This window comes from Myotis myotis, unplaced genomic scaffold, assembly GCF_014108235.1.
Source record: "Myotis myotis isolate mMyoMyo1 unplaced genomic scaffold, mMyoMyo1.p scaffold_m19_p_2, whole genome shotgun sequence".
Lineage (NCBI taxonomy): Eukaryota > Metazoa > Chordata > Mammalia > Chiroptera > Vespertilionidae > Myotis > Myotis myotis.
In genome coordinates, this window is record NW_023416324.1 from 11,192,789 (window position 1) to 11,219,401 (window position 26,613).

Genomic DNA, 26,613 nt, shown 5'->3' on the forward strand with positions numbered 1-26,613 from the left:
AAAGCTCAACAAACAAGACATTTTCACATATAGTTTTTAAAACATTAATACAACTCAGTAAAATGCAGGCTGATATAGACAATATTAATCATATTTTCAAAACAAAAGAAGTGTGTCTTTATAAGCAAATGTGTTTAGGTTAACAACTTTATTCAAGATCACTCAAAGGACCAGAGACAAAAACATATTTTTCTACACAATGTTTGCTTATTTTATGATCATTTTAAAAACTAAAAATGGTGTATTATGAAATAGAAATTCAATGTCACAATTCAAAGGCCTTCCTTAAAATGGCAACTGAGGTAATTCTGTTTGGATATGTAAATACTTGCAAAATCTTCAATGAAAAAGGTCTTCTTTGACAGTAAAGTATATATGCTTAGCTTAAGTACTAAAACCCCTTATGAAGTTCTTGGGGTTCTTACCCTGGGGTGACCTGGCTAGGTGATATATTTGGTGTGGAGGGTAAAAGCCTGGCAGCCAAGGTTGCTGAATCACCAATATAGCAGTGTGCCAACCTGCCCTCACCTCTCAACTTTGAGTACAAAATCCTTTGGTTTCACCTCTAAAGAGAGCAGCTCTTCTGAGGGGGAAGATGCATGTGAGAAGAGCAGCCTCCTGATTGAAGGAGGGGTAAGGCCATGTAGGTGTCTCACTGATGCTTTATTGCCCCTCTGCTACTTTATTTAATACCTCCCCATGCCAACTTTCTATCTAGAAAAATTTCCAAATACAGACAAATTAAATAGTACAATGTACACCTAGATAGCTTCACTTCAATTGAGATTCATCCACTGTTAGTTTTTTCTCTACATCTAAGCAATTTAACATGCATACAATAGTCAATACAAACATTATCCAACATATACAGTACATACTTGAATTCCCATAATTGTTCCCAAATGTCCAATATAGCTTGTTGTTGTTTTAGGATCTGATTAAAAACCTGGCATCACATGTCATGATGTCTCTTTAGACTGCTTTAATCTAGTCAGTCCTCTCTCTCTTTTTTACCCTTTTATGACATTGGCATTTTTGAAACATTCAGGCTAGTTGTCATTTCCAGCTCCATCTGCACTTCATGCACATTCATAGTCTGCTAAATAAATTGCCATCATCCTTCTAATTTCCAACTTCCAGAATGTTGCTGCTATCTATTCCCTATGCCTCTTATGCTTGTGGGTTTTTGCCTCATATTAAGAGCATCATCATCATTATAATGCCTTTTAAGGAGAGAGTGGAAAGGAATGCAAGTATTCAATTCAATCTTGGATGTGAGGGCGATCTGGCTGATCTGGCTGGCTAGGCGGGTGTCCCCCTCCTCCCTCACCGATCCATGTGCGTCCCTCCCGAAGCTGCGCGCTCGGTCGAAGAGGACGACCTTCCCCCCCGAGGAGAGGACCGGTCTTCGGTCAAGGGTATACGAGTAGCTGCGCTCCCCTGCTAGAACCTCCAAACAAGCTCTCAAGGTCAATTCAATCTTCACTTTAACCTGAAGTGATTAAGTAAGTGTCTTTCAATGGGAATTCACTGAATCTGTATATAGGACCAACTAACTACATCACGATACCTCTAATGTCCAGCAGTTCATAATCCTGCCCTTATCCCTAATTTTCTCATGGTTTGATTTTTCTTGTTGAGCTCTCAGCTGAAATGATATGGTCTCTGTGACTTCCCAACCATGGGCTCTTAAAATCACCCAATTTTACTTCTCCACACTGAAACATTTTATTTGGTAGCTGTTTGTTTATTTATTACCTATATTTAGAGCAGCTTTGTCTTCATTTCCCACTAAAGGACCCATAAAAACAGACCAGGGCTACTCATTACATATACTACAGTATATCCAGGCAGTATTTCCTAAAATGTGACTGGCACATTTTAGGTACTCAATCAAGATATGTCACAGAAGCTAAAAACAGGCTGTAGAGTCAGACAAATATAGGTTTGAATTCTGGCTCGGTCACTACTGTGTGAGTCGAGGAGTGTAGTTTAATCTCTCAGCCTTAACTTCCAAACAAAAGCTCAATAAATATTTTTATTATTGTTAACTAGTGGGGTCCCTCGGCCTTGCCTGCGGTATTGGGCCAAAACCGCCTCTCCGACATCCCCAAGGGGCCCCGGATTGTGAGAGGGCGCAGGCCAGGCTGACGGACCCCACTGGTGAAGGATCAGGGCTGGGAAGGGATGCAGGAGGTTGGCCAGGCGGGGAGGGACCCCGAGAGGGCTCCAGGGCATGTCCGGCCTTTCTTACTCAGTCCCAATTGGCTGGACCCTAGCAGCAAGCTAACCCATGGGTTGGAGCGTCTGCCCCCTGGTGGTCAGTGCACATCATAGCGACTGGTAGACCGGTCAACTGTCTGCCCCCGGTGGTCAGTGCACATCATAGTGAGTGGTTGAGCGGCCTTAGCATATTATTAGCATATTACGCTTTGATTGGTTGAATGATGACCAGACGACTGGACACTTAGCATATTAGGCTTTTATTATATAGGATAATAATAGCATCTATTAAGATATTAGGAAAAAACTTCCTTAGGATGAGCTCTCTAAGCCTTTAGTATGACACATTAATACCATAAAGATAAGATAAAGTATAGTTTATGCTCTAAAGCTAGCAGCCTGGCTTTGAATACTGAGTCTGCCACTTATCAGCAACATAACTGAAAGCATGCTACTTTACCTCTTTGCATCTCAGTTTCCTTATCTTTAAAAATGGTATAATAATATTACTACCAGAAAGGTTTATACATATAATATTTGTAAAATAGCACAGAGTCCATAGTAAGACCTCATTATGAGTCATACCTGATTGTCCCTTCAACACTGCAGGCCGGACGTAGGGCTAATGATGAATCCAAGAGTGCTCTTGTTGTACATAAGTGTTACTAAGGTCCTTTCTCCCTATATCTTCAGCTCATCACAGGGTCATATTTTTTCCTCTTTCAAAATTTTGGCTGTTCACTGACTTTTCATATTCCTCAAATTATTTCTAAAGCCAAATTCCACTGCTTTCTTCCTCACTGTCTCTGCTGTTCATCTTTTTATCTTTCTTAGCCTTTCCTCTTTCTTGTGAGTCTCATATTTCTCTACTACCACACAGGAAAAAAAGCTGTGCTACCATTTTACAAAAATATTCTCCTTTCTAAGAATCTAACTAACAAATCACAGTATATGAAGTATATGCTTTGGCTCTTTTCTGTTAATGTTTATTTATTTTTGCTGGTTTTCAAGGGCTTCTATGAAGTCCTCCTCTCGAAATTGCTTGTCATGAAAACTTCCTATTTCTTCTAAATTTTGGACAATTTCATGGCTTGAAGTTTTTAGAAGGTTGGGCTATAGCTAACACCAAGTTGAATTTTTTGTATGGAAAGCAGATAATAACTAGGTTGTCAAGAGAAACTTGAAAGAATTTTTTATTATATATGCCAAAGCAAAGGACTTAATATATCTGACAAATATTTTTTAACAAGCCTTTGTTTACTCCAGATCCCTAAATTAAGTCTCGTTATATGATCTCTCCAAAATAGATCTACAGCATTTATTATAACTACAATTTAAATATCTAAATGTGCAGTTACCTGTTTAGGGTCTGTCTCTGCAACTAGATATTAGGGCACATGAAGCCAGGCAGTATATCTCTCTTATTCACTACCACCTTAAAGTGAAGATCAAAGAGACACTCAGGGCTAATGAAGGGCAAATGCAAAGCTATGTCTTGAAATGTTTGATTTAGGCTGTCTGACCCTGGCCCACTGTTTACTCCTCTGTGCCTGTTTTCTACTTATGAAATAAAAACGAAGTAGTATCAGTCATACTATAAAGTTAATAGAAGAATGATGATAAACTGACCATAAAGATCATGAGAGGTAATAGACAGGGAGCCAGAAATGCCTCATAATAATAATGTCTTGGTTTTGATCATTAATATCAAGCCAATTTGGTTACCCCATAGTGGGGGATGGATTGGTACCCATTCTCTTTCCCTGCCACTTGATCTTGTCAACTACATAATTTAAAAGAGAGGACTAGGCAGAAATGTATGAAGGTTGTGCAAACTGAGCTGTGTAGGACTTGGATCACACATTCTAAGCCTTGTTAGTTCACAATGACAACTAAACAGAACCAAGTTACTATGTCTGTCATAGGGCTTTCTCTGTTGTTGCTTTCTTGAAAAATATCTCATTTACCTTAAAATCATTAATGTGTAGAAATTCATCAATGACAGATTTGGACTTCCTCTCCATTTCCTCTTCTGACAATGAAGGCTTGTCAGGGGCTGATGTTGTTGGAATTTCTGGTTTCACTACTAGTGAGGTTTAAAAAAGTAAGAAAGTGAAAATGACAAAAAGTATCATTAAAATGGTGATATCATAGTTGATAACGTTTACATGTTGTTATATCACTTTTTTCAGTAAAGGTATTAAAAAATAGGTACAAATTTGACAAAGCAAGATACCTAAAAGCAGAATACAGAAACATCTATTTTAGAATAGATATACAGTAAGTAACTTTATGATCACAACAATTAAAAGGATAAAGGATATGATAAATGTTTATAATTAAAGCTTTTTTGTTCCTTTCAGTATTTTGATTCCTCTCCATTGCTTCTAAGATGAAGAGCTCACCTGAGGCTTGTATAATTGTAACAGAGTTACACCCACACTGGCCTTTGGCAAGTGCTTGAACATGACATGGCTCTGCCTCGTACCACTCTGCTCATGGTACTCCCTGTCTGGAATGCTCTTGCTCTGCTCCATACCTACCCCTCCCTACAAACATGTTTTAAGGCCTATTGGTCCTTCCGTCCTTAGGGAAGCTTTTCCTGACATCCCTCTGTCCATTCTAGGCAGTTCCTTTGTTAAATACGCCCTTAGAACTGTGTTCCTTTCCTTCATAGCATTTTTCTTAGTTTGTACTGATAGGGATTATTTTGTGAAACTATTTGATAAAGGTCTTCCTGACCCAGAGACTGAAGGCTGAGAGCAGGGAATGAGTGCCCAGAAGTCACTAGTTGCTCAGTGTGCACACGGTAAATGGACAAATGATCAAGACAGTAAACATCCAAAGGGCAGCTGTGCTACATTATTCACTACATGGTATTTCCAAGCCCTATTTTATTATGTTCTCAAAATACTTAACACAGATAAGAAAGCTACATGTCCTTAAAGATGAAGGATCTGGAGTCTCTATCAATTGGGGGAAGACATTTCAACTTGCTTTTGAAATCCATTTAAAGATTACAGTTAGAAGACACAATTTAAAGAGTAAAACAAATTTTAAAGTTATAAAAATGTCATAAACAACCAGTATTACTTCAGGGTGAAGAGTTAAAAGATGCTAAAAATTATCTTTAAACTATTTTTCATCACTATCATTATCATCATCATCACCACGACCTCTAGTACCTTTTGAAAACTTTGTATTTATCAGGTAATGTTCTCAGTAGTTACATGTATTGACTTCTCATTTAATCTTTATAATAACCCTACACTTGTTATCCCCAGGTAGCAAATGAGGAAACTGAAACACAGATAGGTTAAACTCATGTGGCAATTTCTAGAGCGTTATCTGAGTCTTCCTCTAAGCATATACATGCTAAACGTACAAAACCCACAGAGATTACCAAGGAACATGAAAGTAACAAAAGACAATCTGATACTCTCTCTTTGGTTTGCCTTGCAGTGTCTCAGTGTCAGAATTCCATACATTTGAGGGGCTCTACAGAGCATAAGCACTCTATGTACAGTGGGATGTTATGTTGAGAACGTGTAAGAATTTCAGATTGCTTACTTCATCATCATCACATTTAACAGAGAAAGAAGAAAATTTACAAACTGCTGAACAAAAGGATACCTGAGGAATGAGAACTAGGTTACAAAACTCTGAGGATGATGCCTTTAACTTTTAAGGTGCCAGTGTGTGTGTTGTTACCATGAAATTTACTCAGGCACAAAGTCTCCTTTATATTTTTCCTTCCAAATTGAAGGCCCAATCCTTCATCCTATGTGTTTATATAGTCTCTCACCTGACTCCCTGGCTTTGCTCCGGTCAGCCTCAGCGATGTTCCTTTCCACATCCATGCCTCCTGTAAGCTGTTTCACAGTCTCCAGCATCTCTCTTCGTTGCTCTTCTTGAGACTGATTGTCTAACAGGTCTTTACTGCTGCTGCCCCTTATGAAAGTGTTCGGACGAGCTGTTGCAGGTGGAAGGGGTTTGTCATTCTTCTCCCTGCCTGTGCTTCCACGACTTAAAAGACAAAACACTTGTCAAAAGAAAGACCCCCATCTCCTTATATATATTAGATTATAAAGCAACTTAATTTGTTTTTCTAAAGCATGCAGAATCATTTTTGAGAAAACTTTAAATATGTAAGGTATCAATTATATTTTAAAGTGTAATTATTTATAAAAACATGTAAATCAGTGCTTTAAAGAGAATATTCATAACTGAAACCTATAAGTTCATGTTGACCAATGTCACCTTAATAAATTTAATTTAAAAAAGAGAGTATTAAGATAGCTTGGGAAGAGATTAACCAAAGAACTTATATGCATCTATGCATAACCCATGGACATAGACAACTGTGTGATGAAGGTATGGGGGAGGGGCAGATGCAGAGTGGAGGGGGGCAATGGGGGAAAAAAGTGGACATCAGTATACTTTCAACAATAAAGATAAAATTAAAAAAAGATAGCTTAATTTTTCTCTTAAATATGTTAAAGGGATACTAACTTAAAAAATTTAAATGACAATAGAAATTCCTTGTTTTACTTTAAAAAAATCATTTAAGAATGATGAAGACAGTGGTGAATATATGGACCAAATGAGTGAAAGAAAAACAGAATACTGAAAGAACATGGTATCACTATCTTAGAAATTATACAATACGTTACTTATTTAGAAACTTCAACTATATGAAAAATATCTGAGAACCAAGTAGTAGAAGTAATTTTTGAATAGCCAATGTCACACACTTTAATTTTAAGAGAGGATCTTCCTGTTTCCCTGTATAGTCTTCTTTTAGATAATTCTAACCAGCAGGACAAGCAGTTTCTCACCCATGGAAAATCAGAAGCAGAAAGTTAATTAAAAGGGGGAGAAGAGGTAGAAGTGTGACAACAGTTTAAGCACTGTAAAAAAAGCTATACACACTCAAAAGCACAGCCATCGGGGGAAATTTACAGCAGAGCTAGGAGCCACAAAGACTTCAGTAGCACAACTGGTGCTCAATACCAATCCCAGTTATCATTAGAAAATTGACTGTGTCCTAGCTGCTGTTGCTCTGTTGGCTGAGCGATGTCCCATGCACTGAGAGGTCGCAGCTTCAATTCCAGGTCAGAGCACATGCCCTGGTTGTGGGCTCAATCACCAGCAGGGGGTGTGCAAGAGGCAGCCGATCGATGTTTCTCTGTCTCAAGGACATTTCTACCTGCCTTCCTCTTTCGAAAATCAATAAAAACATATTTAAAAAACAAAGTTGACTTGTGCTAAGCATATTTTGTCTCAGGTGTCAAGGGAATAGTAACACAGCTTAGAAAGTCTACCTAGCCAAGCATTACATTAGTAAAAAATTAAAGTTTGAGAGCATAAAGAAACTTCAGCTCTACTTATACCAAAAATTTTGTGTTCACCCTGGTCAGGTGGCTCAGTTGGTAAGAGCATCGTCTCATACACCAAAAGTTGGTGGGTTTGATTTCCGATCAGGGCACATGCCTAGGTTGTGGGTTTGATCTGCTCAGGGCAAGTACTGGAGGCAACTGATGGATATTTCTCTCTCATGTCAATTATCTCTCTTTTCTTCTCTCTCTAAAAACCAATAAAAACATATCCCCGAGTGAGGCTTAAAAAAATTTTTTTTGTTCTCTGTCACTATACTACAGGTCCTCATCAATTCTCAGGAGACTAGCCAAAAGAACTCTTGACTGTATGAATCCTATAAAAACAAAAGTCAGAGGATAGAATACATAGTAGTGAAAAAAAAAGACAACCTCAAATATAACTAGAAGAACAGTGTGACAGTGAGGTGTGTGTGGGGGCTGTCAGGCCTCCTTTTCATCTCTATGCTTGAGATTGCTAAATTACCCTAGAGCAGTGGTCGGCAAACTGCGGCTCGGCAAACCGTGGCTCATGAGCCACATGTGGCTCTTTGGCCCCTTCAATGTGGCTCTTCCACAAAATAACAGCTCTTCCACAAAATACTGACTTCTGCGCATGGGCCACGAAGTTTCAATCGTACTGTACGTGCGCACCGCACGTGGTATTTTGTGGAAGAGCCACACTGAAGGGACCAAAGAGCTGCATGTGGCTCGCAAGCTGCGGTTTGCCAACCACGGCCCTAGAGCAGTGTGTGTGTGTGTGAGAGAGAGAGAGACAGACAGACAGACAGACAGACAGACAGACAGACAGACAAGCAGGTGAGTCTTGAGCTAATATGGATAGCAGACTTCTTCTCCTTACCTGGTTAAGGTCCGCCGGGAATCAAACTCTAAAGGTGTGGATGTAGACCCTGAGGGTGCTGGAGGTTGTAAAGCAGAGAATCTGTTTAAGCTGGAAGCACTTGACCGTAAGGGATCTATAAGTGTTGAGGATTGAGAGAAAAATACAAATCCCATGACTAAAATGCAGCTTCTAATTCATCTGCCTACCTGGGTTGGAGTTTGAGATTAGACACTTCTAACAAGTCTAACAAGATGATGCCAATCTCCTGGTCCACAGACCATATTCTGAGAAGCACACTGTTAGAATTTGTATAAAAAAAGTTAAAAATCTTTGCTCATTACAACAACTGGTTCTTGCTTCTTTAAAAACATAATTAAGTTATCCTTTGGGGATGGGAGTGATAAACAGAAAGGATGGAGGCAAGCAAAAACAAAACAAAATATAGTTGATCCTTGAACAACACAGATGCGAACTGTGTAGGTCCACTTAAATATGGATTTTAAAATAAATACCTGTACTGCCTTTGATCCACAGTTGGGAGTCTGCAGATGCTGAGGGCTAACTGTATGCATTGACCTGCACCATTCTATACAAGGAACTTGAACATCCAGGAGTGTGGTATCTGCAGGGGGGCCCTGAAGCCAATCCTCCATGGATATCAAAGCACAACTTGTGTTTTGGGGAGTCAAAATTATACATGGATTTTTGACTGCATGGGTGGAGGCAAGCAAAAAAATGTAGAAGTAATTTTTAAACAGCCAATATCACACACTTTATTCATTTTAAGAGAGAATCTTCCTATTTCCCTATTTAGTCTTCTTTTAGACAATTTTAACCAGCAGGACAAGCAGTTTCTCACCCATGGCAAATCAGAAGCAGAAAATTAATTAAAAGGGAGAGAAGAGGTAGAAGTGTGACAAATTCCTTTCATGGTTAGATCAGCTGAATTTTCTCATAAGTTGTGGGCTGTAACATAAGAGATATCCTTAACCCCAAATTGTTGAAGGATCAACTATATTTCACTTAAAAAAGGTAATAGAAATGTTATGATCTCATTTATGTAAAATTATGTATGTAGGTTTAAATGAATAATATTTTTTATTTAAAGAAAAAAAGTCAAAATTACTTAGTAAAAGGGAAATACAGAAAGAAGGTTAACAATGAAGTTTTTATTCTTTTCATAAGGCTTCCTCAGCTTTTAAGATGTGTTTGTCAAGGTCACATCCCAAGGTCAAATTTTTCAAAATATGACTTTTGGTAAAAGATTTTAAAAACGATTTCAATCTAATTATTTTTACAACAAGCTAAAATTAAATGCTCTGGCTATTAACATTCTTTTTCTCAACAAAAATGAATTTGTCTTTTAAATTACTGGAGTCCCAGTAATTTCTGTAATTATATTGAACTAGGGGCCTGGTGCATGAATTCATGCACTGGAGGAAGGGGGGTCCCTTGGCCTGGCCAGTGCTCAGGGCTGTGGGAGGAGCTGTGGGAGATTGGCCGGCGGCCAGGGGGAGGGGCCACAGGAGCACACTGACCACCAGGGGGCAGCTCCTGCATTGAGCGCCTGCCCCCTAGTGGTCAGTGCATGTCATAGTGACTGGCTGATGGGTCGTTCAGTCGCTTAGGCTTTTATATATATAGACTTGTGTACAAAAACAAAGGAACCTAAGAGATGAAAATCTTAAAATAGCCTATTTTCTTTAAAAAAACACACACACCTAAGGAACACTTTTGAAGAGGAAGTCATGTTAGTTAGGGTCACCAGTAAGTTTGCGCAGGATTTGTTTATAGCTCCTTTCCTAAAGTCATCATTAAATGATGTGGGAATGTGCTGTAAGGTGAATGCTAAAGGACCACAGGTTCCTGAGAAGGGAGGGGCTCTCTGTGCTTACCAGTCTCGCTTGCCTTTGCTCCACCGCTGCTGCCTTTTCCCCAACTGCCCAACTGTGCTTTAGGTACCAGCTGAATTTTCTCATCAATTGTGGGCTGTAACGTAAGTGACAAGATTAATTCTAGGCACTATTCTAGAAGAATACTTTTAATTTTCAGCTCAGTAAAACCAATTTTAGCAACAAAATTTTGCTTGGAATGCTGACTTAAGAAACATAAATTGGAGCTGTTCACATTAAAGTGGGATTCCTATGGCCCCTGAAGCACTTCCTTGGAATCCAGCTTCCAGAAAACACAATTTGAAATCACTGGTCAGTCTAGAGAAAGTATTTCAAGTCCTCTAAAATGGTGTGCCAGTTTGTTAAATGTAAGCAGTTTCTAATGGTTCCTCTTGTATAACAACACCCATTGATTTAAAAAATAAAAAAGGAATACACAAATACCACTAAATGAACTCATTAATCTCCTCATATGATTGTTGACAAAACAATTTCACATTTTAACACAGCCTAATATAGCCTGGGGCTAAGGATGGAAGGAGGAATGGGAGTATTCATAAAGGGGACTAGAAAAACAAGAACAGAATGTTAGATAGGGAGTTAAGGTCTCTTATCTTTCAGGTTTAACCCTCCATGCACATTTTTAGTGCAAGTGAATAGAACTACAATGTAACACAAAGGCTGTAATGCAGCTCTTTGTAATAAAGGTATTACTATATTCTGACAGTACTGTCTTGCTATATGACATGCTTTCACATAAATTCCTTGTAGTTTACAATGAATTTCTTTAATGGTTTTGAATTTTTTCCAAAATTGGTTAAAAAACAATTGATATATTTTTCAAAATATGAAGGAATGTTGTAGGTTTAATACTAGCGCTATTCTTTTTTAGAGTGTTCATTCACAGAAACAACAGTTAAAACACAGACAAATACTGATAACATTTACAAAAATACTGGGGGCTGATGTTGAGGGAGTTCTTTAAACATAAAATCTTGGTTAATACCCTCTCTTGCTGGAAATGGAAGTGGATGGGAATCAAGTTGTATTCAGCAATGGAATTCCTGATCTAAGACATAAACAACCAAAAGAAGGTACCAGAATCTGTGAGAATAGGATCCTAGCTAATTAACATCAAGAGAGATCCAGAGAGGCAATGTTTTATCCCGAAGCAATGCTTTGACAAAACCATAAAGATGCAAAGACATATTCCATCTTCTTCCAATTTTATCAAAGTCTGTTTTCTTTTTGTCATCTTCTTTCATTTGATGTTTTCACATTAACTTTAGATTGTCTTTAGCATCCTATTGGCAGGCTGCCAATTTTCAGAACAAGGAGTATATTATAACTAAGGATCAAGTTAGACTTGCAAATAATTCGCCAAACCCATTGAGCTATAGAAGTTTCCACTTTTACAAAATTTAATTCTGCTTTCTCTATGTTCTTCACCCTACTTACAGTGATCAACTTCTGCTGAAAACATCTGCTAGGAGAAAATTTCCTCTCACTGCCCATGGAGTCTCAAGAGAGAGAAAGTTAAATTGAGTATATTAAACATTTATCAAAGAATGATTTCTAGTCGGTCCTCTGTTATTTCTTTTAGGCCTTGGATATAGCAAACTATTAAGTCCTTTCATGGTTAGACTTAAACAGCTAGCTATTTCTTCCCCAGAGCTAAGGACACACTGTAGTAAACCCTCATAGAAATAAAAAGGACTCATGTTAGGAAAAGTATGTAAGAATACAATGAGCAATACTGACTTGCAGAAAAAAAATCTCATAAAATCTGCATTATGGCTATTTTATATGAGCAAGAAGGAATCTACCTTTTGTCTCTCAATAATATTTTGAAGCTGTTGTGTGTTTTATTATTATTATTTTTAAAAATATGTTTTTATTGACTTTTTAGAGAGGAAGGGAGAAGGATACAGAGATGGAGACATCAATGAGAGAGAATAGTTGATCAGTTGCCTCCTGCACGCCCCCCACGGGGTATCAAGCCCACAACCAGGCATGTGCCCTGACCAGGAATCAAACCTGGGACCTCTTGGTTCATGGGTCAATGCTCAAACACTGAGACACATCGGCCAGGCTGCTGTTGTTGTGTTTTAAATGTAACACTCACCTTAGTGATTTTCAGGAATTTTGAGGGGTCCAGTACCCGACTATTCTTGGCCCCTTGTACAGTGTTCCACCCACCTTCATCCACTCTCTGGACACCTGCCGGGAGAATAGAGTGAGCCAATCTCTCATCTGTCTTAAGTAGGTTTGACAGTGAAAGAGTGAGCAATAGTGTCAACTCAGCAGCTCCAATCAAAATCAAGCAAAAAAACAAAAGAAATGGTTAAAGCACTGCTGACAGTCTCTATAATTGCCACAAAATGAAAATATCACGCAGAAGCACTCTGCTTATATTGGATCTCTGATGAAACATTAATGACCGTGAAATCAAGTGATACAAATGAGTAGAGATTAAGTGCCAAGCTAGCCAAGGGAGGGACAAAGCTAGCTTTTACAGAGTTAATGATTGTGTTGATAGAGTTTATGATTAGAACACTTTGGGAGAAATCAGATGGAAATTATTTATTCCAAAGTTTATTTCATTTTAAGGTGTCAAATGACAGCATGCTTCAATCATCCCTCAAAACCTGCTTCTTGAACCTTTCAGCTTCTCAGCAGAAAACCTTGACACCTCTTTCTCACACTTTGCATCCATTTGTTTGCAAATCTTGTCAGTTTAACCATTACAATATATTCAGCATCTAGCCCAGCTGTGGGCAAACTACGCCCGTGGGCTGGATCCGGCAGTTTGAAATGAATAAAACTAAAAAAAAAAACTAAAACTAAAAAAAAAAAAAAGACTGTACCCTTTTATGTAATGATGTTTACTTTGAATTTATATTAGTTCACACAAACACTCCATCCATGCTTTTGTTCCGGCCCTCCAGTCCAGTTTAAGAACCCATTGTGGCCCTCGAGTCAAAAGGTTTGCCCACCCCTGATCTAGCCCCTTCTAACTACGACCAATGCTACCAATTTGGTTTAAGCCACAAATATTTCCTCAATTAGTACAAAAATCTCTTCAATAGCTACCCTGCTTCCATATCTGTTTCATCCTGGCAGTCAGCGTGACCCCTGTAAACCAGGTCCTGTGGCACTTCTCTGCTCGAAACACTTCTGTTATCTATTTCACTCAGAGAAAGAAGATTTCTTATAAATGGCCTATAAACTCTAAATCATCTGACCCTCTCTCAGACCCATCTTCTGCCACTCTACCCCCTATGCCATTTGATCCAGCCCCATTGGCCACCTTGCTGTTCCTTAAAAATGGTGTTTCAGGGCCTTTGTGCTTACGCTATTCCCCTTTGCCTAAGACTCTCTTTCCCCATATACACGATGTCCCAAAAAATGTATACATTCTTTAACAGCCAATAGCTCAATTCTGAAAATAAAATGTATTTTAATAGACACTGCCTTTATAATTATTCAAAGTGTGTGTATACATTTTTTTGGGACAATCTACATATACATGACTTAGCTTCCTAACTTGCTCAAAAAATACCAACTTTAATAGGTTTCCCAACTTCCCTATTGAAAATTGCAACCTCTACCCACAAAGCCGTGTACTCCCCAGTCCCTCTCTCAGCTTAATTTTTTTCTATAGAACAAATTTATCTGACAAATATTTATGTTTAAGTATTTGTTTATTGTCTCCCCCCTGCCCCCAGTAAGATGTAAACTGCATGAGGGAAGTGACTTTCTCCTGTTAAGTGAAAGGCACTCAATAAATATTTGTTAAATAAAATAAATGAATGAAAGACTACCAATCTATTAAAAAAACATTTCTCATCCTCATATACTTCTTGGTTTTCTCTGTGCTATCTGATATTACTGATCATGAGCAGACTTGCTTCTTCCTTGTGTCTATGACATTTATATCCTAGTATGTACTCCTCCTTCTCCACTTGTTTCTTATCTGTCACTTTTCCAAGAGTTCTTTCCTTCCTTTAGTCTACTATGGACATCCTCCTGGATTAGGCTCTCATCTTTTCCCTCTCAATCTATTTTGATAATAAATAAAAGTCATTACCTAAAAGGCATTATGTTAGGTACTAGGGTAGGAAGGTAAGTGTGGTGTCCCATGAAATTTAAAAGTACTATTTCTTCCCTGAAGGATTAATCTACTGTAACTCCTAAGTCCTCTAATGCCCAGTGTACTCCGCCCCTCACCTGGTCTTCTCTTCTCTTTGGTCATGAGCTGTTGGACCTTCCTTTGCTCTTCTTGTTCTTCTATTTTAGCCTCTTTGTGAATCTGCTCAATAGTTTTAGGCCCTTGATCTGCTCTTCGAGATACCCAATTACACTATAAAAGGAGAAAATAAGGTTATCAGCCAGATTAACTAAAAAGAAACTTTAAAAATTTTTGAAAATCTATTTTATACTTATAAAATCTGTTACTTCAGTTTTTCATCTGAATTACAGATAGCACTGTGTGCAATTTGGGGATTAGATCTAAAGAATTAAATTCTTCTCAATCAACCCTGAACTACTGTATACTGAACCTTCCAATAGTCAATGGATAAAAAGACAGTGAAAGACTAGCCCAAATGTATTTTTTTATTACTTTGTATATTTGCAAAGAGGAGAGAGAAGAGGAATCAAGAAAGGTCAGGATTCTTTTGCCTTGCCTTAATCTGGGATACTGCGACCCAGTTCATATCACACTCCATGGGGGTTCTAAATCGAGAATGACTAGCATTTTTCTTTCATATCATGGTCTGGTAACCTACACAAAGTGCCACACCACTCTGTCCTTTTGGTTATCCTGTGAAGGACAAAACAAGCTGTCTCCTTATAATTATACTTTTCTCTTTCCCAGCTGCAATCCCAACAGCCTATATAATAAAAGCCTAATATGTAAATTGTCCCCTGGTGGTTGTTGACTGCTTGCTATGATGTGTGCTGACCACTAGGGGGTGGCACAGTGCTGTGTCAGTGACACAGTGCTGGCAGCGGGCAACAGTGGAGGTGCTGCCGGCCCCGATGGACCCCAACAAGAGTGGGACCACAGCGGGATGATGGAGCGGGTGAGTGGGCAGTGCCAGACCAAGGAGGGTGTGAGCAGGGGTGCAGGTGCTGCCCAGGGCCCAGAGGTCAGCTGGGACCCACCCTTCCACGCCAGACACTCGTGCTTTGATCGCCAGCCACGCCTAGGGACTGCACCTGTGCATGAATTTTGTGCACCAGACCTTCTAGTTTAATGTAAGTACAAGTGGTTGAAGGATTGAGTAGAGACGCATTTCATATTTACATTTTTATACTAGCTAGAGGAAAGGATGGTTTAAATCAGCATTGAAATTCTGATAAACTGGCAGTGGCTCTGGTAATAAGGATTCTGAGATCACATCTGGGCTTAACAAGATAAAGAACCATAACCAACGCTATCTGATTTGGTTGCAGAGCAGGGCAGGAGTAGGACCTATATTCATTTTCTGTACTTTATGATCAGCTGCAGTATATTCCTTGCAGGAGTTAAAATATGAAGAGACAAAAGAAGTGGTAGTGGTAAAAACTGTTTCTGGTATGAGAAATGAAGAAAATGAAAGCAGCACAACAGGAGGCTATATAGGAAAAACAACAGAGGAGAAAACAACATCTCTTCTGAGCTAGACACCTCACTGAATCTATACAATACATCGGCAAGGTAGGCAACACACCTATATTAGAGACTTAAAATATAAGGCTCGGGGAAGTTAAATGTATTCATTTTGAAGATGAGGCTTCCTGATTATTTAGCATCCTGAGACTAAATTTAATTCACCGCAGTTTGAATTCAGAATGGCAGATTTCAAAATTGCAATGTGGTTTGATAATCAGAGTAAAGAGAAGAAACACACAACAGGCAGGTATATGTGCCTTCAGTCCTTTCACACAGCTCTCCATGAAACTTTGTCAATTTAATTTCTGACTCCAAGAGCAAAAGCATTTAAGTTTTTACACGTGTAAATACGAGGAGGAACTCTCCAACCCAACTCCTTAAGAGACTGGAGTGGTAGGCTCATTGTTTTCTACTTACCAGCCGTAGGTCTATCACATCCTGAAGCATGAATCGAATCCTAGATGAGGTTTTTCTTTCTTTCACAATTTTCTCCATCTGATTAAAATACTGGTCCATACGTGGCTACAAGAGACAAAATCATTAGTATTCTTGGCTGAGGAATTCAAATGTAATTTTTACCATGTAGAATTTTTAAATGGCCTTGGAATATAAGTAGGGCCAAAAGGTAATGTGGTAGAATTTTTAATTGAGCATATGACACCCAAAATAAAAGATAAAAATTTCAGGCAGCTGGCTGTGGTCAAAGGACTAATTATAGGCTAACCAAACATAAATGGAAATGTCATATTGCAGCTCCCTGGAACCTTAAGAGAGAGGTGGCTCTGTCCTTTGTCCCTCCCCCACTGTTTCTGCTGAGAACATAAGGACAAGGGCTACACCTTAGGAATAAACAGAATATTAAACTGGAGAAACTTGGTGTTTTGATCATCAGTATTTTGAGTTTAAAGAGTTCTCCAAAAATCTAAGACCACCCTCAGATTTCACTTCTGAATTTTACTTGCACATATGAGAAATAAACCTCAATCTTGTATAAACTACTAATATTTGGGGTTTTCTGTCACATCAAAACATAATCCTACCTATGAAATATTTCTGACATTTCTTTGAAGCATTTCTAATTTCCCAACCCCTTATTTGTAGAGCATGTTATGTTTTGAATTATGGTATTTTTAATTATTTCTTATATTGTGGTTAGATAGCTGTATCATTAAGAAGATCATGGACTTAAGAAAGCTACTGGGTTTTCATTTCTGTATCACCCTCAATCCTGACCATTAGTTTTTCCCCCTTTATTTCTGCTCATAATTTGCGTATACAAGTGACCTGTGAAATGGTAATGCAGAAAAAGGACAAGGCACAAATAATCTGAACAACTCATGAATTGACTTTTATGTAATTTGGGAGCTCTTCATTTCTGACGTTAATGGGAATGAGGTAAGGGCATGATGGTCAAACACTAACAACGAGAAGGGCAACAGAGAAAAATAAGCAGCCTCGACAACTGGGGCACGATGGACCACTTCTTTTGACTATCTTAGTTCTTTTGTAATAGACAGACTCCCTGCTGGAGGTTTCTGATTTTGGACTTTTACCTTTGCTTTCTCAAAATCCAGATCTTTGCCAATGGTGGTGAGCAGGCGACACAGGCACTCTAGGGATTCTTCATCATGGTTCTTCAGCAGCTTCACCACACAGTCATGCATGATGGCTTCAGTCAGCATCTTGAGTTTAAAGAGTTCTCCAATGAACTTGATGTTACCAATGGATCTCCGCCGGGCTTTGTCCTTAGCTTCTTCCAGTTCATCATGAAGCCTTGTCCTCTCCTCTGGCTGTTGTATAAAGAACAGAATGATGATGAAAACTGTACTGCATAACCGACGCTAAGAAAGTACACTGAAATTCACGGTCCTTACCCTTTCTGGGATCAGGATAACCTTTGAGAATCTGACTGCAACTAAAGTCCTACTCCTCAGAAAAATGAACGATACTTAAAAGTTTACATCCAGCCGAAACCGGTTTGGCTCAGTGGATAGAGCGTCGGCCTGCGGACTGAAAGGTCCCAGGTTTGATTCTGGTCAAGGGCATGTACCTTGGTTGCGGGCATATCCCCAGTGGGAGGTGTGCAGGAGGCAGCTGATCAATGTTTCTCTCTCATCGATGTTTCTAACTCTCTATCTCTCTCCCTTCCTCTCTGTAAAAAAATCAATAAAATAAAAAATAAAAGTTTACATCCATTTTAGGAGATTTCTGGCACTCAGCGACCTTTCTTAAGATGGTTCTGAATCTCTGACTTAGAAGTTTGAGTAACTCAAACATGCAGTATTAAAACAAATAACATTTTCTTCGACACATCAATATAGTTTAGCACATGAAAAAAAGGCCACAGGCACCTACAGTAGGGAGATGTAGTAGCAAGCGACATAAAATTCTATTTGATAACACTCAAACTGCACAAGCACTTTCTTTCTGTGAAAAGACTTACAGCACTGGCAGCCTCGAGTTCTCTCTGCTTCTTCTCAAAGACATCATCATCTGCTTTATCTTTTTCAAACTCCTTCTGGCAACGGTTCAATAGCAGCTTCCGGAAATTCACTGTGTTCCCAGGCTTGTCTGCCATGGGTACTTTCAGCTGCATCCAGATGGGAAAATGTAAAAGCAGCAAGATTAGTTAAATATGTTCAATGATTTTCCCAAAATATCAATTTTATTTATTTGCAAAATAATGCTGACTGGACCACAGGTAAGCATTCAAGAAATATAATTTAGTGTCAGGCATTTCATGTTTCAATGGTAAGATGTCTTAAATTTTATGCAGAAAAGATGCACATTCCTCTCATATAAATGTACTCTATCTTTTATGGCTGGTTATGCCTTTAGCTGACTTTGAAATCCATCTAAGATTATTACAAATATGACCCCGTACTTATCTAGACGTTTTTAGCTCTGTAGGGCTATTACTTTTGTTTTTCTTACTATTATTGTAGGTACTTGGTTTAAAGGAACAAATAGAAATGGCATGAATTTCATGGTCAAAGGAAAAAGGTTGTAGGTGAGATCCTTATTCTAGGAAATAGCAGAAGGGGGAACACATTTTTGAGATATCTTTTCCTCAGGGGAATGTCAAGATACTGCAATGGTAGTACTTACTTTAACTATCAACATATGATGTTTATTAATTATTTCAATTGACTAAAATATTCTATTTTACAGATGAAATTCCCCCGAGCACCATTTTAAATAGCTATTGCATAGCATGGCAAAATGATTTTTTCTGGAATCACAAAGTGGCTCACAAAGTTCTGAAATGCATGGTATTTGCCCTAGGTCTAGTGAAAAACAGGATGCATTGTATTTATACTCACAATAGTTAACGTTATTTACCTGAATGGACTTAAACAGCTGCTGATGAAGGCTGAATGGCTAGAGAAACTTATTGAGAATGGAGACTATGATGCTATAGTATATCTGTGCTAGAACTGATGGTACATTCTCTAAAACAGTCCCTATGACATATGAGAGACCATTTAACAACTGCCCAGTCTAGTCAACCAATGGACCAAGTGTTTCATTACATTTTAGACAACCACAGAAACACTAACATGCCCTTATCTCCAAACTCAGGCATACAACTGGAAGTGACATAGTCAAGCCTACTCTGTGATCACACAAAAAGTTAGGCATTTAATCAGCCTTCCAGAAAAGAAACACCACTACATGAAGACAAAGAATTTCCAAAGCAAAAGCCAAAAGACTCTATTTTCTAACATTATAGGACCCAGAATATACAACGTGACACAAAAGAGAACCAAGAGGCACATTCACGAGCAAGGTGGTACATAATAGAGAACCAACATGTTAGGTTCCAGAACAAACTAAAATGTCTAAAAATCAGCAGTTATATCCAATATGCTACTTTATTTATTATTTTTTTAAAGATTATTTTTAATCCTCACCTGAGGATACATTTCCTACTGATTTTAGAGAGAGAGAAAGGGAGAGGGAAAGAGAGAAAAAGAGAGAGAGTAGGAGGGAGAGAGGGAAAAACAACAATTCCAGCTGTTATGTGACTTTGATCAAGTTACTTAGCTTCATCAAACCTGTTTCTTTCTAAAAATGAGGATAACACCTATCTCTTAGGACAGTTGGAAGGATGAAATGAAATGGTCTAAGTAAAGCAAATAGTAGTGGCTGGCACATGGAGTCCAATAAACAAGTATAACTATAGTTAAAAAATTGAAGCTGTATTTGACAAAAGTTTATGATTAAAAATTAAGAGTAACCTATATTGTAATATAGATACCAAAGAAAGTATATAACAAAGCTCACAAAGCCACTGGGGAGAGAACCACAAAAGGCAAGATAAATGCGTATCTGCTATTCTCAAATAAAGGTCATGGCACATTTCACATGTGTAGGACCTAAAGAGCATGTAATTGTGCATAAGCTTTTTAGGTATATTCATATGGAAGTACTAAAACTGAACAACTGGCAGAATGTGCACAGCTCTGCATGTTTGTATATCTCATAATGGAACACCTAGCTACACAATCCTCTAAAGACTTGTTTTGGAACATGATCTTAATGTCCTCCGGGATGGTTAACAGGGAAATAGGGAACAGGCCAATGAGAACATATCCTCTTAGAATAGTGATGCATGATAATTTTTTTATTATAAATACAACAGGATGATGACGTTATTAAGTTAGCATGTGTTGTCCCTGGGCATTGACGGGTCAGCAGACCCAATGAAACTGGCTAGAAGAGAACTTGAAGAGTGGGTGTCTAACTCTGCTAAAGTTACTGTAACAATACCACAGACTGGTGGCTTAAACAACAGGTATTTGTTTCTCACAGTTCTGGAGGCTGGAAGTCCAAGATCAAGGTGCAGACAGATTTGGTTCTTGGTGAGAGCCTTCTTCCTGGTTTGCAGACAGCTGCCTTCTGCAGTATCCTCATGTGATGAAAAGGAAGCTCTAGTGTCTTCCTCTTTTTATAAAGGCACTAATCCCATCATGGGGGTACTATATGAACGTTTTTGGGGGACGACACAAACATTTAGCCCGTAGCAGCGGGCAAGGTAGATGCTTGCAAATGTGCCCATGGCTAATAGAAAAAAAATGAAAGGTGATGTGCAATGGTTACAAAAAGATCTCCAGACATCTTTAGTTTTCATTTAACTATAGTCCATGATTAAAACTAAGATGTTTCAAATGGGCTGTTGGACAGATGGCTTCTCAGGGAGGAAGTCGGGAAGTACCTGTATTTTAGTAAGGCTGCTTGGTAAGCCAGACTTTCCGGGGAGCACCTACCTTTTCACTTTCACTCAGCAGTAAACTATCAGTGTGACATCATATTACACTGTAAACTAACAGTGCATCATCTCATATTGTGTTGAGACCCGTCCACATACTGGTCAGCCGGCAATCTTGAATATGAGTGTTGTCTGCAACCGGCAGTCATTTTCTTTAAGCAACAAGACCTGTGCTCCTGATATATGTGTTAGTGTTGAGGGATACTTCTTATCCCTATAAGGATAACTCCCAGAGAATCATTCAGAGCTGTCAGCTGTGTGTTAATTATGGCAATCAATAGGAGAGTAGAAAATAGAAAGCCACTCTTGGACTTGCTTGGCATGAATAAGACTTTCAATGCTGTCTCAATACATAAAGATGCTAACGGTAACACTGTGGCTCAGTAGCATGTTCTGGTCTGAGGTAAAGTATTTGGAGTGACTAATATAATATAAACCAGTGGCACATCCATGCTAAATCTAGAATGTGATATAAACAGGAATAAACCAATTGTCCAATATAACTCATGGGTCCATGGTGACAATACTATCCTCCACCAGTGGTTATGTCCTGATCTTAGCAAATCACCTGCTAAAACTGAACATAACATATTCCATCTGTGCTTTGAACACATTTATTAAAATACATCTCTACTAGATACATCTGAAGTGGCACAGTGGTATATAGTACTGAGGGATGCCGACAAGATTCAAAACGGCGTGGGCTAATTATGAAAGGCTAAGCTGTTTCTCAGCAAGCTTTTCTTCAAAGCATTCTTCATCTTCCATCAAGCGAGTTGCACATCCCTTTTCCTCCAGCTGACTCCAGCCACTTGCTGTTGCCCAAAGCCAGTGCTTCCTGTCTGTAATTCCAGGCTTTATTTCTGATGAGATCTAATTGTGTCTTCCTTATTCTTCGTGTTGCTTGCTATGCTCAGTCCTGCCACTCTTTTCACATCTTGTGTTAAAACACGTAAAAAGTGGCAACATTATCTGGCATAATAGAACATAGAATGCTCAAAAATCTACGTCGAGTGCCATTCTTTATAGCTGAAGTGTGCATGCCTGACACAGCAGAGATAAAATGTAACAAAATTATAGTCTTAGGGTATAAAATCAACTCAAACTGTTAGTTTTTCTTTCATTCATGCATTTACCCATGCACAAAATGTCTGAGGGTCTATTATGTGCCAGAAACCATTCTGGGCACTAAGAATTCAGCAGTGAAAATAAAAAAAAATTCCCTACGCCTAGTAGCTTACATTCTAATGAGTTCTGAGATGGGGATTTTAATTTAAATTATGATTAAAACAAAGCACAACAATTTAACGTTACCAATCATCCAATTAAACTTTTATTTAAGTACAGATTTAGATCCAGGACATTTTTTCTCGTCCATCTTCTCCATTTGATACTTGATTCAAACGTCCTTCTAAGAGAAGTACTGAATTCTGGTTAAATGCTTTACACTTTGTGAGGGTCTTGTAGGTCTCCAGTCATTCCAAGTTTAACTAGTAGAAGGAGCAGTAGTACATCAAGAGCCATGGTTTACTCTCTTATGATGCCCTGAAGCCTATGTACCAGAGGTTTCACTTAGCATGTGGTAGAGGCAGGTAGCTGTGTATATGTATAAACTAGGGACCCAGTGAACAGATTCATGCACCTTGAAAGAACTGTGGGCTGTGAGGCTGCGGTGGGCACAGGGGTGGGTCTTGGCTCATCCTCCACGCCCCCGCCTGGCCCCTCCTGCCATGGCTCCTGGTCCCCTCTCTGTTGGCAGCCTCACTCCCACTGCCGCAATTCCCATGCATTGACAGCGACAACACCCGCTTGCACCCGCTGTACCCCGCTTGCACCCGCTGACGGCACGGAGCGTTTGGGGCCAGCGCCAGCCACGGGTACGAGTGGGGTCAGCACTGTCAGTGGATGTGAGTGGCAGCTGCTGCCCCAATTGCCCCTCAGGAGCAGGGGGAAGTGGAGAAGCTCCCAGGGGCGAATGGGGCTGGCAGCCACCGCTTGCACCCTTTGATGGTGCTGAGCAATCAGGACCGGCGCTGGGTGCCGGCAGCGGGTGCGAGTGGGGCTCCGGTGCTGGCTGTGGGTGAGAGTAGGGCCAGTGCTGGCAGTGGGTGCGAACGCCAGACAGGACCATGGCATGTGGGAGCAAAGAATTTTCAGTAACCACCAGAGGCTCGCCCCGATGAAGCAACTGGTGCCCCACCTTGGTCTGGTGTCCCCGCTCACCTGCTCCACCATCCCACCATGGCTGACACCCGCCATGTTCCGCGCACACCCCCTGGTGGTCAGCGCATGTAATAGCGACCGGTTGTTCCACCATTCGGTCTGTTTGCATTATTAGCCTTTTATTATATAGGATGTGTGTGTGTGTGTGTGTGTGTGTGTGTGTGTGTGTGTGTGTGTGTAACTATGGTGTTTACAGAGCAACTTGGGGAAGGGAACACTATCATATCAATTTCCTTGTATATCTAAAGAATTCCTTTCTTAAAAGCCTACTCTTTAAGAAGTGATGGGAAACTGACACAATAGGACTATATTCTTAAGTCCTCACTTAGATAATCACTGCAAAGTTTTAAATGGAGGTGTGTGATCCACAGGAATGATGTGGAGGTAGGAAAAAAGGTTTAAAAACTGCTTTAAACAGTAAGAACAAGCATTCCCCTCTTAAAAATCTCAACAATCTAAGCCAGGGTTTCCCAACCTAGACACTACTGATATTCTGGGTTGGATAATTCATTGTCATGGGGGGCTATCACATGCACTAAAAGGATGTTTAGAAGCAACCTGGGCCTTTACACACTAAGATGCCAGTAACCTTAACCAAAAATGTCTCTAGACATTGCCCAATATCCCCTGGAGAACAAAAAAACTCCTGGTTGAGAACCACTGACCTAGGACATTGTTTAAGCTAAGGTTCTAGTATTTAATGTTCTAAACTTCTATAAATATTAAATCCCTATTTAGGTAATTTGGTAAATTTCAGAGAAAGTTGTGAAATAGAAATAATAGAATGGTTGTAAGGATTAAATAAGTTACAAGTACTATTCCTTACTCTTACTACTACTACTGCTACTACTCATGATCATAATATATGACTAACTAGATTCCATTATTTCAAATGGCCAACACTGATAACATGGCAAGTGGCATAGGTCTAAATTTTACAACTATGAATCAGGCCAAAGGCCTTGCAATGTAACCTGTGGAACACATTGATGATGACATGAAGTTACTGAAATAACTTAATACAATTGGTAGGAAAAGAGCACCTCTACCAGGTAATAGCTTAATTCTTTATTCTACTGTCTTCAATTTCTCTCAGTCCACTGGTAGGTATTATTTCTTAAACTAATAATGATCATAAAAACAAAACATAACACCCCAAAACAGTGCCTGTGGTCTATAGCAGAGGTCGCCAACTTTTTGGACCTCACTGACCACCAGTGGTCCTTGGACCACCGGCTGGTGACCACTGCTCCAAAGGTTTCCTTAAACCAGAGGTCACCAACCTTTTGGACCTCACGGACCTTGGCGACCACTGGTCTATATAGGAATACACATATCATCTACAGTGTTTTGTAAGCATATAAGACAATGCTGATTTAGGTACTGACAGATGACTTATCCTAAACAAAGGACATAAACTTACGATATTGTTAAATACAGTACAGTACTGTAAATGAATTTTTGTTATGATCATCTTTTCTCTAGCTTACTTTATTATAACAATACAGTATATAACACATAAAACATACAAACTGTTTATGTTATCAGTAAGACTTCTAATCAACAGTACTATTAGTTAAGTTTTTGGGAAGTCAAAAGTTATACATGGATTTTTGACTATGTGGTAGCTCAGTGCCTCAATCGATGCACTGTTCCAGGATCAACTGTAATCCAAACTCAAGGACTGAAATGATTTGATGTTGAACTACAGTCACTCTGAGAAGAGGTACATTTCTGGTTCACCCTTGTTCCAAGTAAGTAGTCCTTTAGTATCCCAACCTAAAGTACAGGAGGATTTGTTAGAGCCTCTTCCAACACTCATTTTGGTAGACCTTGGTCACAACTTTTTTCTCCTTAGTCCAATAAATCATGAAAAACAAGATGTTCAAGACTTTTAGTTGATTCTTTTAGGGGGGAGTTTTACCAAATGTTTCACTTTTCTTTGGACTTACACCTTTTCTAGGATCTTAGCCTTAATAAATCTTTATTGTCTTCTAGTTCTCTGAAGCCTTTAAGATTTGTTTAAATATTGTGACTAGCTTTTCTAATATCCATGGAAAAGTGGTCTGAATTACCTAACCTGTCACTAGCAGAAGACATAATACTCATCCCTGTGTACTTACCCTTAATCCTACTTCCTTTTCTCTCTTAACTTAAATATGAATTTTAGTGTTTCCAATTTATATACTTTCATTATATATGTATTAACAACAGTTTTATTTTGCATATTATAAAACTTTATTAAATGGTGTCAGGTTATTCAGTACTATTTTTTACGTTTGATCCATGATGATACATTTAGTATTACTTCATTAATTTTAACTGCTGTGTGTATAAATACATATTGCAATTTAGATTCACTGACCAAATAAATTGTGGTATGCTGTTATTGTCATATTTAGGCTTATTTCATTTCTTTCTTATTACTCCCTATTAAAACCAATACATAAACATTCTTATATATCACTGCTTGTGCATATCTGGGGAATTTCTCTGAAATGAAATTGCTGGGGAATAGTATATAAACATCTTTGATATTATTGTCCAATTTACTCTCCAAAGTGACAAGTGACTGTATTTATCTTCATCAACATTTCTGTTATTTCCTTAATAAAGAGTAACAATGAGTATCTTTTTTTAAGTTTATCCGCCAATGGATTTTCATTTCTATGAATTGCCCATTTTTAAATTGAGCTGTTTTTTTTCTTTTCCTCCTTAATTCTAGATTCTAACATTTTGTTACTACATGTATTCCAAATAGATAATCCCAATCTATGGCGTCATCCTTTTATTTATGATATCATTTGCTACACCAAGGATTTGAATTTTAATATTCAAATTTGATATGTTTTCCCTTTATTATCTTGAATCTTGCTGAAGGAATTTTTTTCCTCTCAAAGTTCATGAAGATAGTTTTCTCAATTTCCTCCTAAAAGATTAGCTGTTGATATCTTAGGCAACCCCTGTGAAAGGGTCGTTCGACCCCCAAAGGGATCGCGACCCACAGGTTGAGAGCCGCTGTCTTAAAGAAAGAGGGAAAGGTATAGTTCTATATTTATTGACCAGGGTGGGAGGCGTGTTTACGTTGCTGACATTCACTGAGCTGTACACTACTGATCTGCATA

General features: G+C 38.8%; 1 protein-coding gene across 14 annotated transcripts in view; it reads right to left on the bottom strand.

The window, feature by feature from the left end:
* EIF4G3 (eukaryotic translation initiation factor 4 gamma 3) overlaps positions 1-26,613 on the bottom strand; it is a 293,349-nt gene that overhangs the window by 27,463 nt on the left and 239,273 nt on the right. For 13 of the 14 annotated variants that reach the window (XM_036352015.1, XM_036352013.1, XM_036352012.1 and 10 more), the window contains 9 exons: positions 18,437-18,583; positions 17,547-17,783; positions 16,411-16,515; positions 14,565-14,697; positions 12,460-12,554; positions 10,338-10,431; positions 8,461-8,575; positions 6,029-6,249; positions 4,191-4,309 (listed from right to left, as the gene is read on the bottom strand). In XM_036352015.1, coding sequence (XP_036207908.1) covers positions 4,191-4,309; positions 6,029-6,249; positions 8,461-8,575; positions 10,338-10,431; positions 12,460-12,554; positions 14,565-14,697; positions 16,411-16,515; positions 17,547-17,783; positions 18,437-18,583 — 1,266 coding nt within the window. The remainder of the gene's footprint in view (positions 1-4,190; positions 4,310-6,028; positions 6,250-8,460; positions 8,576-10,337; positions 10,432-12,459; positions 12,555-14,564; positions 14,698-16,410; positions 16,516-17,546; positions 17,784-18,436; positions 18,584-26,613) is intronic. The other variant, XM_036352006.1, reaches the window with a different exon arrangement.